General features: G+C 46.6%; 1 protein-coding gene across 1 annotated transcript in view; it reads left to right on the plus strand.

Annotated features, from left to right (window-relative positions):
- LOC119174058 (putative acyl-CoA synthetase YngI) overlaps positions 1-12,546 on the plus strand; it is a 584,783-nt gene that overhangs the window by 59,464 nt on the left and 512,773 nt on the right. Inside the window, exon 5 of the mRNA XM_037424838.2 lies at positions 7,554-7,607. Within this exon, the coding sequence (XP_037280735.2) occupies positions 7,554-7,607 (54 nt within the window). The remainder of the gene's footprint in view (positions 1-7,553; positions 7,608-12,546) is intronic.

Raw genomic sequence — 12,546 nt, forward strand, 5'->3', positions numbered from 1 at the left:
AACGGTTCGGAGCGTGAAGATGAATGGCGAGGTGAAGGGTCCTGAAGATAGTCATTCGGAAAAGCGGGTTTCGAATAGCGTCCACGGTCCTAACGGCGGTCGACATTAGAAAAGCTTGGCCAGAAATACCACCTGTTGCTGCAATGGTCGGAGATGTGCTCAACTAGAGAGCAAGAAAAGGAGATGGGTCGATCATCGTGTGTGCGCCACTCAGATGGATTTCGATAGCGTGGTGGAAACCGAGGAGTCGAGCAGCCGCAGTGATAAATGGAGCATGGTGGTGGTCAGGGTTGTGGATGGGAGTGCTCATGGGCAGTGGCATGAGCCTGGCAGGCTGGGGAACCTGGACGCCCAGGTTATCAAACTCCTGACGTACGACGGCTTCAATAAGCGATACTGTTGCCCAGTTGTCTTGCGCAGGGGGCTGATAGGAAGTGGGTGCCATGACCTCCAGCTCCTGGCGAACAATCCTTGCGATATTGGCAGGAGGCGCAAGTGAAACGGGCACTACAGAATTTTCGCAAGCCGAAGTCGCAGTGGTGTTTGATAGTCTCGTGAAGTGGTGGGTTATTCTTCTGCTTTTAGCTTGTTCAAATTGTCGGCATTCAGATATGATGGAGTCCACAGTGGTAGAGTTCTTACACATTAGTATGTTGAAAGCATCATAAGCAATGCCTTTCAACACGTTGCTGATTTTTTCCACCTCAGACATGTTTTTGTCAGTCTTCCAGTACAGTGCCAGTACGTCTTGGATGTACGTGACATACGACTCCGTCATTGATTGAACACGCGACGCGAGTTCCTGCCTGGCTGCCATCTGACTAAAAACTGACCGACCGATCAAGTCTCGAAGCTTTCGCTTCCATGTATTCTAGCTGGTTAACTCTTCTTCATGCGTCTCATACCAGACGCGTGCCGTACCCCGAAGGTAGAATAGAAAGAATAGAACATTAGCCAGTGTAAGCGTCTCGTCCCACCTATAGTGCTTGCGGACACGCTCGAATAATGCGAGCTATTCTTCGACGTCTGTGCTGTCCATCCCGGAAAACGTGCCAGGGTCAAGAAGATGGGGGAGGGGGATTACAGTTGAAGGAGCTGGCGCGGATGGCGAGGCCTGAGTGCCAGCTTCAGGCATCGCGGCTGGACAAAGCTGGCGTCCACTGCGGAGTTCCAGAGCCGGGCTGTGTGAATACCCCGCACCTTCCACCGAAAGATGTTACGGGGAAGATTTATTCACCGACAGCTGGTCTCGCTAACGGCCCAAAGAGCTCACAGTCATGCAGGCCAATGGGGGAAGCTCGAGAGTCCAACCCACAACAACCACGTTGTCGTCTTCTTCCTTTTGGGTGCCATTTTAGTTGTGCTGGAGCGACAGTTCTATACACGTCTCAATATTCTTGGAGCCTTAATGTTTAGCGACCAAGACGCCCAGTGGGATCCTTTAGTGACGAGAGCCAGCAGAGGGCGTGGTGATCAGTTGTGATGGTGAAATGGCGACCATGTAAGTACGGCCGAAATTCGCCAACCGCCCAAACTAGAGCAAGGCATTCCCGTTCGGTGATCAAGTAGTTCCGCTCGGCCGCAGAGAGCAGACGGCTGGCATATGCGATAACGTGGACGCAGCCGCTTTGACGCTGGGCCAGAACAGCACCGATTCCGGGGCCGCTAGTATCAGTGCGGACTTCTCTTAGGGCAGATATGCCAAACTGGGCCAGAATAGGTGGTGTTGTAAGCAACGCGATGAGATTAGAGAACGTCGAAGCTTGTACATCGCCCCGAGGGAATGAAACATCCTTTTTCCGCAAGTCCTTAAGAGGTTGGGCCACGAACGCAAAATTGTTTACAAAACGTCGGAAGTAAGAACATAGACCTAAAAAGCTGCGGACTTAGTGCTACACGGAACGCGGAAGTTTCGCATAGCTCTAACTTTATCAGGATCAGGGCGTACGCCAGAGGAGTCGACGAGATGGCCCAACATGGTTATTTGCTGGCGTCCGAAGTGGCACTTCAATGAGTTCAGTTGCAGTCCTGCGTTACGAAAAATAGAACGGATAGAGAAAGCCGGTCGAGGTGTGTCTCAAAGGTCGGGGAAAATACAATGACGTCGTCAAGGTAACATAGGCGAATTGACCACTTGAAGAGGCGCAAGAGAGTGTCTATCATTCATTCGAAGGTGGCTTGAGCATCGCATAGTCCGAATAGCATGGTCTTAAACTGGTAAAGACCATCAGGGGTCACAAAAGCAGTCTTTTCGCGGTCTATGCCGTCGACAGCAATTTGCCAGTACCCTGAGCGAAGGTCGATGGAGGAAAAATACTTAGTGCCATGAAGGTAAATCAGGGCTTCGTCAATGCGCGGTAGCGGGTAGACGTCTTTTTTAGTGATCTGGTTCAGATGTCGGTAGTTTACTCAGAATCGCCAACTGTTTTTCTTCTTTACAAGAAAAAACAGGGGAAGCCCTTCGACTAAAACATGGCTCAACTATATCTTTGGCGAGCAACTTATCGACTTCTTTATGAATGATCTGACGCTCCACAGGAGAAACGCGGTACGGTCGTCGATGTACTGGAGATGCACCGCCGGTGGCAATGCGTGCTGCACTATGCTGGTTTGACCTAGTGCTTGGTCAAAGAAGTCGAATACGTCCAAGTACGATTCTAGGACGTGATGGAGCGTGTCAGTTTGATATTGCAGAAGGTTCACTGCAATCATTTTTCCCATATTAGAAGATGGACTCTCTGTTGAAGAACAGGCTTGCGTGCAGTTGGCGCTACGCACATTATTGGGGTACAAAGCAGAAATGACGCGATCCTCAGAGGGTGGCAGTGTGGCGAGGGCTATTCCTCACGGAAGCACTTGTGGACACAGAGAAAAGTTCTGCAAAGGGATGCAAGCACGGTTTTCCCATAACGTAATGATAGTGTGCGAAAAAAAACACTGTTAGTTAGAAGGACGGTTGTAAAGGGCGTGAGCACGTAGTATTCATCAGGTACAGGTGGCGACGCTGTTACGGCAATGCAGGTAACTGTTTGCGGTGACAAAAGGACATGCTCAGCAGAGTAGATACGAAATTGGGGCGGATTGGGCGTATCAGTCGTACATGGTAGGTCAAGTTGCACCGTGCTAGCTGAACAGTCAATGAGAGCTGAATAGGTGGACAAAAAGTCTAGACCAAAGATAACATCAGTGGTGCAGTTGTTGAGAACAGGGAAGAGGACGGAGGTTTGATGGCTGGCTATAGTAACGCGTGCTGTGTAGACAACAACGACGGTAGCTGCACTACCGTGAGCAACACGAGCACAGCGTGGAGGTGCTGGAGTAGAGACTTTCTTTAAGCAGTGCCGAATATGTGAGATCGTAAGAGAAATTTGGGCGGCAGTGTTGACTAAAACTTTAACAGATAAACTTACCACTTTTACATCAATCAATTTCTGGTTGGTCGGGAGGGTCAAAAGATAAATTGTGGGGCAAGTCGTAGCAGCAGCGTCACCTCCAAAAGCGGCACCAGTAATTTTTCCGAAGGAAACCGTCGGGCGAAGGACGGGGATGGGGAACGGGGTGGCGGAGGAGACCACGAGAATCTTCGTCGCCGTGTAGGCGAGCGACATTACTGGGCATCGGTGTGGCGGTCATGTCGTAATAAGCTGAGTCATCACGGCGGGGCGGTTCTTGGCCAGAAGGGCGGGCTGATACGTCGAAGTTCGTGAAGTTTGGGCTTGTGCGTGAGGGTGAGGTCCGCGTGCTTCGGCAATGACGTGAAAGGTGTCCCACTGGTTTGCACCGGAAGCAAAGTGGCCTGTCTTCAGGCGTCCTCCATGCGTTTGGATCTCGGTTATGTAGAGCAGGACGTCCGTAGTGCTAACGAGTGTTCAGAGCATGTGGATGACATCGGGTCGGCGCACGAAACAGATCGCCTGAAGGCCCACGTTTGCCATTTCTTCGCGCACGACGCTCTGTATAAGAGATATTGTGGGCTGACGATCATTCGGTGTCAGTACTCTCAAGAGTGCTGGTGACATGACTTCGATTTCGCGTCGAAGGACCCTTGTAATGTAAGCAGGCAGTGGATTGGGCTGGTTATCAAAACGAAGGTCTTCGCAAGCTGACGTTGCAGCGGGGTATGGAGTACGGGTGAAGTGGTGGGCAACGCAATGGCTTTTAGCCTCTTGAAAGCGTCGGCACTCGTTAACGACGTGTTGAACTTTCGAACAGCCTTTAAATACAAGGAGGCTAAAAGCATCATCAGCGATGCCCTTGAGTACGTGCGTAACCTTGTCGGCTTCGGTCATGATGGTATCAGCCTTATGGCAGACGGTCAAGACATCTTGAATATAGACCAGGTAAGACTCCGTGGATGCGTGGACATGGTTACCAAGTTATTTCTTAGCGGCCTGCTTGCAACAGGCAGTTTGGCCGAACAACTCACCCAACTTCGCCTTACACACGTCCCAGCTGGTGAGCTCTTCCACGTTGTTGTTCAACCTTGCCTTGGTCGTAGCTTTCAAGTAAAATACCAAGTTTTCCAGCATGATGGTTGGGTCGCGCCTGTGGTTTTCACTCACAAGCTCGTACAGTCGAAGTCACTCATCGATTTCTTCACCAACAGTGCCCGAAAAGTTGCCAGGATTGCGGGGTGGAGTGGTCACAATGACCACAGGTGAGGTGGGCGCCCTTGATGCGCGAGGCATGGCTGTTGGAGCAGCATCCCTGTCGGTAGACATGTTAGAAGCGGCAACTTGGCGTCCGCTGCGTAGCTCCGTCGTGATGTGCTACCCCGCACATTCCACCGAAATGTTACGGGAGGGCACACAGGAAAACGAGGTGACAGTTGAGATATATTCGCACGATGCCAAGCCTAAGCCGAAATGGCTGATGCTGATGCTGATGACCTCAGATGGATGGCGCTCACCCACAGAGTGGTTTGGGCGAAGAACCAGGTAGCAGGATACTTGAACGAAATGGAAACGAAGGCAAAGCCAATCTGAAAAATTAGTTTAGAGATAATTCGGCCAATAAACAAAAATGTTTGCTGAGCAAGCGATCAAACCATATCATGTTCCTGACAGACATCGCTAGGAATTATAAACTAAAGATCTGAAAAGGTTAGGGTTCACTAGCACGGTAATCTTTTAGTTGCATTTATGTAATCAAACACAGGGGAACATATATCCTTGTGGTAGTAACCAAATGAAGTACCGCGAAGTGATAAACGTACTGGTAAATTTACTTGTATTCCTAGCTTTTGTAATGCGGCTACTAAAAACCCTTTTCTCTGATAAGAGTAACACACGGAAGAATAAAAAGAAATGTTCAGTTGTTTCAATTTCGTTGCTGAAAATGCGCTGAGGTGACGCCTTGAGTCGGGCTTTGTTAAGGTAATAATTTAGTTGTGGAACTGTACAGCGCAATCTGGTATAAGTGATCTCTAACTGGCGAGAGACGCCACTGTTTATTCCAGCAATACATTAAATGCTCGAAATCTCTAAATTTATTCAAATTACCTATTTCCCATCGCAAACAAGCACTTCGGAACCTGGGCGCTGTCACGTAAGCCGTATCTGGCAAAACTGGGATGGTGGGCCCATTCAGGGATACTGCTGCAAAAGAGTCCGCCATTTTGTTCAAATATAATCCGCGGTGGCCTAGTACCCGTAGCAAATGCAGCTTTTTCACGTTTGTTGGTACTAAATGCCAAAACATATTCATCAGCTCTGCATTTGCTGCCGAAGAAAGTGCATTACATAGTGGTAACAAGTCTGTATTGATAATTGCTGATGATGCGCTTGAGGGAAATTTGCGTAGGGCAAGAACAACAGCCAATAATTCTGCAATGAATACAGGTGTATAATCTGGGAGATGAATCGAAAATCACCAGCCAAAAGAAGGAGAGAAGATGCCAACTCCAGCCTTTGCTTTTGACACAGTTGCATCAGTCGCAATGATGTTGCTTATTTCTAAATGAGCTAGATAATCTGCTAACGGGTCAGTTAAGTACCTATGTGCCAATTGTTTAGAGTTATGAGAAAAAATCCTCAAATTGTAGGCTAAACATTGACTTTAGGCTGTGTATTAGACCAACATAATTAATTTTTACATTCAGTTGCTGTAACATCGCTTGTGCAAATATTATTTGCGGGGTGTGTAGTCGCGACCAATGTGTTTCGAAAAATCAAGTTGGTTCTTGAATGAAAACCTAAAATGAGCGTCTTAGATGTGAACTGTATATCTTTAAAAATGCTTGCCCACTAAGAACTTTTAATCTATTTACCAGAGAAGGTAGGCGAGCTTCCATATACAACACGTTGTTGCAACCAACTTTGGGAGACCCAGACACCAACGCAGGCGAGAGCGCGCCCACATCTTTGAATAACGTCGTCTTTCTCGCTGTCTGTCTTGCTTCTTCAGCCTGAGGTAGTCTTGTAACAATATCAAAGAAGCAAAAAGATTACCATATTCTCATTATTTTCATTTATTCAGATTCTTATTCAGTAATGCGTAGTTATTTCTAGCAGGAAACACAGATGGCTTGAGCGCTTACTGAGTAATTATTTTCACATATTCGCAGCTTTATCTCTACAGCAATTTCTATGACTGGCTTTAGTTTCATTACTTTGGCATCTTTCCGCCCGGTTCTTGGCGCGTCCCTCTTGCAGGTATTTGCGCCATCCATATGAGGTCATCATACTCATCATTATACTCACATAGGACAATGTCGCCAGATTAAAGATTTTTTGTGGATAAATAATGTATACATGCTTTAATAAATGTGGTAATTTTTGTTGAAGGGAGGCTCTAGGAGGCTCACACGCAAACATGTGAACTGATCTTATTATACAGGCTTGGCGCGAAGCCGTTCTCCGAACTAGGGCAGTACATGTTGTGTCTATTCCATTTCTCAACCTCTTCTTCTCCTCCTCTTCTGTAGGTAGGCTTTCTAACGCTCAAATAATTATTTATTTATTTATCCATTTATTTCATTGAATATATTTATTTATTTATACCGGGCTCTTTCTTTTCTCCTCGTAAGAACAACAGCTCTAAAATCGGACGAGGACAAGGGCAGACAACACAAGCAATGAAATCGCAACTAAAAATCTAGCGCAAGGCACGTATATAAAGCAGCCGACTGAGTCACTTGACACACCATAACGCCTGCGCAGCAGTGCAATCAGGATTTACAAAAATAATTATTCATGCCGAAGTAAAACATTTTCGGTTTACCCAAAGAATTACGTGTAGTGTTTTATCATCCTTGCTTTTTTTTTCCTGCACTCAACAGAGATATTGTGCAGCCCAGCACATTTACAAATTTCAGAATGAGCAAACTAGTCAGCATAAAAACACTTGCAGACATCGCACTGCAGAATATTCGCCTTTGAGCCTATATTCAAAAGAACTAGTTACCCACAAATGCACGAATCTACAAACAACACCCGACTTAGAGTCAAGCAATGCTAAATGAACAGCATGCTGCGCACTGCTTTGCATAGTGCCAATTCACAGAGATTTAGACCGGCCAGAGCTTTCTCATGATATTGTTGTACCTTTTTTAGGTTCCCATCAATGACAGATGTCACATCCACGAGTTAGACTCAGCATTGAAAAGGGTGAGTGAGTATTGATTTCCATCAAGAGTGAACAGCCGAGAAATACAGCGGGAAAAAAAGCCAACAAACGCCTTTATTTATGACCGTACTTAAAAATGTTCTTCGTTGGGAAGTATAGGTGTAGAAATGTGTAAAAATAAAAAGCTTCACAATGAAAACAATAGTATATAGGTATATAAAGAAGACGGTTGAGAACAATGTTACACGTACGCGATGCTGGACGCTTCACACACAATAATACTTCTAAGCATGCTACGTTATGCGCAAGTTTGTTTGATTGCACCTAAAGTAAATATCATGGCTCGTTCATGTAACCTATATGGTTTGCAGCTGGAATGATTTGTATGACAACAACAAAAAATGTCCCTGTCTTTCGCACTTTAAGCTGATCTCTGCGGCTGATAATTAGCGTTGAGTTAACACCCTGACGATAAGCCTAAAACCACTCTTGCTTGTCGCGCTGTGAAAGCATATGCAAGGTTTTGCACTTCGGTTCTTTTTTAAATGCGGAGCGATTCTTATTCGCACGATGTCCCACGTCGTGGGTCGGCGGCGGTGTCCACACTCAACCGCGTGCGCTAGCGTCTTGTGTCTCCTGCTGCATGCAGGCATCTCGTGCCGGCCAAGGAAGACACGCACACAACTGTCGCTCCCCTCTCCCTGTATCGCTTCGCAAGGTCGACTCAAGCAGCGTCTTCTAGCAAAAAAAAAAGCGAACTGCTCGCACTGCAGAACCGCTCACTGACCACCCCGTATATGAAGGCACTGGTTCGCGCATTTGAAATTCAGTCAAGGGCGTCTTGGCTTTCGCTTGGCGTTGGAGGCTACGCTTTTTTTCATTCAATAATTAGGAATAATAAAGACGAAATAACAATAAAGCATTATCAAAAAATACCCGATCACGCAACATTCAAAAGATAACTCCTCTCTTCATTGTGCGACGCATTTATAAGAGTTCTCCCCGTGCCAATATGCGGGTTACTCTTTTTTAGATGCTAAGCAGCTCTTTGACTAGCCTGTGTAACGCTGTCCTTTCATCCACACCACTTGCCTTGCCGCAGGTGTTGGAGCGGTGCCAAGTAGCTCACGCCCTCCAAGCAGTGCGCCATGACGACGCTCTTCCTTGCCTGCCACGCACTCGCCACTTGTCAGCTATCTCTCACTTCGCCCTTTCTACCGCTCACAACGCTCGAGCCGATTCCTCATGCGGGCATCGTCTCACCCGCGCCCCCTTTCTCCATCTGTAGATTGGTCTCATTGGAGTTCTGTGCCTTTTCGTTAGTACTGAACCATTCAGTAACTTCATTTCCGGCGGAACACAGCATGTGGCGGCAAAAAGAAACGGTTTGGACAACTGCATCGCGCTGGTGAAGCCCTGCCCAAGGGTCGACTTGTTGGCGAAGCTGGCCTTCATCAGTGCGGAAGGGTGCGTCGGCAGCTGGTGCTGTGCAACGAGTTGTGTGGAAGTGCCCTTTAACTGGTTATGGGAACTCATTCCCATCAACCGATAAGGTGCGTGTAGATCAGTCGAATCTGTGTTCTGCTTCGTTGCGTTGATCCAGAACCATAAAGTGCCGCCATTGCTTGCGGAACACAGCACGCTGACGCAGAAGAGAAATGGTTTGGGGAACCACACTGCGCTGGTGAAGCGCCAACGGCGGGATCAACCAGACTTACCACGTCAAGCGTGGTGGTTTTGGCTAGCTGGTCAGCTGCCATCTCGTAATAAGTTCACGTGCTACGTGATGTCAAAGCAGGCTCATCAAGTGTGTGCCACCCTCATCGCCATGGCTACTGGTGGCGCTGACTGACACTCAAACAAGGCTATGGCAGTAAGGCTCAGGTCCGCCGAGAAAGCACTAGTGAAGGTTAACAAAGGAGAGGCAGACGGAGAGCACAGTAGGACACTGGCAACCAGAACGGCGTAGAAAGAAGAGAGAACAGTTTAGAAAAAAAAGCAGGTTCAGGCGTTTCAATGGTCACAAGACGGAGCTTCAGCGAAGTAGAGGTGAAATGAGACAAAGGAGCTGGCGTCAAAGGTGCAAGTAATCTCTAGGTGCGGGACACTCTAGCTGAAAAGTCACAGCACGTGATACTCGCTGGGGACTCGAATTTAAATCGATGCACAGATGGAATTGAAGAGAGGGTAGAGTTGACAAGAGTGTTTCGGTAGGAATGTTTCGAAGACGTAAGCTGGAAGCAGTCATGAGGCAAGCGAGCTCAAAACTCACAACTAAAGCTGATGAACGAAACCTCCTAATATTTACGGGTGGTGCAAACGATGTATTAAATGAAGCTTCGGCAGGACGAGCAACCCCACTGGCGAAAGGGGTTCATGACATGCGTGCCATCTCCCCTCAGGTACAGGCAGTGATGTGCATGATACCAAAGGTAGCGGTGCGTGACGGCAACCTGCAAAGAGTGGTTTCAACGCAAATAAAGAGATATGGCAGATGAGCAGAGAGAGAGGCGTTGAGGCAGTTGAATTAAAGAGAGAGGTGCATAGGTGAAGTGGTTTTGAACGAAACAGAGCTCACTTCAATTAGAGGCTAGGTCATGAGGTGGGTTGATGACTTGCAGGATGAGTAGCAGCTTATTTAGAGGGTACGCGAGCCCTTCGGGCTCCAAGATAGATAGTAACGAGGAAAACAACCAGGGGAACTCTTTGAAAGGGGGTGTAGGCAGATACGATTTCAAAGAGGCACCAATATCCAAGACACGTAGAGTTCGGGGCCGAGATAGACGTAGCCACGAGGGCCGAGCCTTTTCAGACGTAGGGTATATTAACATGCAGTGTAGGAGGAATGGCTGAAACGGGGAGAGATAGAAGAACAGCTAATAGAGGGGAAGCTGATGGTATATGGGTTTAGAGAAACACATATAGGGGCATGAAACAACCACCTAACATTCCGAATTACGCGCGGGAATATTGTATTAGAACAGAAGGCAACAGAAACAGGGCGGTATTGGGGCATCGATTCATAAAAGTACAGACTGGCTAAGGGCCAAGCTGGAGTGCAGGGAACATTTATGGCTGAAAGGGAATGTGGCAGGGCAGATGAAGCTTCTGGGTTTTGTATTCTTGTAGGCAGGGGCAAAAGCCAGAAAGGAAAACCAAGAAATGGTGCAGTGCATAGAGCATGACATTGACGAACTAGCAGAAGAGTGCGAGGTAATTATATTTGAAGGTATGAATGCACACATAGAAGATATAAATAAATACATTGACCCAACAGGCATATCGATAATTGATATGTGTAAAAGGCATGATTTATTTATTAGCAAGAGCGCCATGAAATGCGAAGAGCTGATAATATGGGAGGTGGGAAGGCTGCAGTCGATGATAGATTACCTAATGATGTCTCATACAATGTACGATTGCCTAAGGGCGATGACCATAGATGAATATTGGTACACAAGCTTAGGTAGGGATCACAAATGTATGAAGCGGAGTTTTGGAGGAGAAATGAAAATTAAAAGGAAATATTATGAGCAACAACACGGTAATGTTTATTCAGAAACGCAAATAGAAGTAGCAACTCAGGAGATTGAGAAAACATACACCGAGGATACTAAAACAGACTGCCCGTACAAAAATCCAACTTGATATTTTGAGCTAGAGCTTGTTAAGGTACGAGTCAAATCAACCTGAACAAGAAGACACCATACCAAGAGCTGGTGGGAGGAGGAAGTCAAGAGAGCCATAGTAAGATGTGAAGAAGCCCCCAGAGAACACGGGTATGCTAAACAGAGGGGTGAACAGGAAGATGATGTCCAAAGAAATTGGCATAACTTTTTGAGCTGCAGAAGGGAAGCGTCTGCTCTGGTCAGTGAAAACGTTAGAAGAAAGGAGGCTTAATGAATAGCGGAAGTAAACAAAGAGGATAGAAAGGCAGCTTGAGAAGTTTTCGAACCATGTAAATTGTCTGACTTATAAGACAAGCATAAAACAGATGTATATAACTACAATTTAAGGGGTCAGACTTGAGGGGATGAGACGATGGAATATATGAAAACAATGATGACCGAAACATTTGGGAACCAAGAAAGCGCTGCATGCAACGTACCAGATGAAGATGGACCAATTAGCGCAGTACGCCACTGGGACAACGAAAGTGGAAAAGAGCAGAAAAGAGGGTTTCTAATAACACATCAACAGGTCCTGACGGCTTCTAATCATGCTAATAAAGAAACTAGGACCAAAGTATAAGCAAGCAATAAGAGAAGCAGCGAGCAAAGCAATAATGAAAGGTGAAGCCCCCAATGGGTGGAATCTAAGCAGGGTGAGCATAATCTATGAAGGAAAGGGAGAGAAAGCCGACATATACAGCTACCATCCTACAACAGCGACATTATTCGTTTATATATAGGCTGGTGATGCAGATAATTAAGGCTACAGACATGAGTGGAGAGTGAGGGTGTGCTGGGAGATCTACAAAATAGGTTCCGCAAACAAAGGAGCTTGGAGGACAATCTGTTTTGATTAATGCAGTGTATTGAAATAGCGGAAAAAGAACCGATGCTCCTGTGGCTGGCATTTCTAGATATCTTGGAGAGCTTACGATAGTGTGATTCAAGAGGACGTGTGAGAAATACTGGACACACCAGATGTGGAAGATGGAATAACTAATCTTCTGACGGATATCTATAAAAGTGACAAGGTAGTTTTTTAATGGGAGAAACAGGTATATGAACCTACAGAAATGCAACACTGGCTTTGCCAGGAATGTCACTTGTCACCTTTGTTATTTATGCTTTCTCTACAGGAACTAGAAGCCACATTAGCGGAGAGTCAACTTGGGGTCAGCCTCTCTCTTGCCACGCAAGGAAAACACATTGAACAGTCATTACCAACATTGATGTATGAAGATGATATAGTACTCTTAGCCGACAACAAGGGTGATCTGCAGAGATTGATAGACATCTGTGGTAATAAGGA

The sequence above is a fragment of the Rhipicephalus microplus genome, chromosome 5 (genome assembly GCF_043290135.1).
Source record: "Rhipicephalus microplus isolate Deutch F79 chromosome 5, USDA_Rmic, whole genome shotgun sequence".
In the NCBI taxonomy this organism is placed as follows: Eukaryota; Metazoa; Arthropoda; class Arachnida; order Ixodida; family Ixodidae; genus Rhipicephalus; species Rhipicephalus microplus.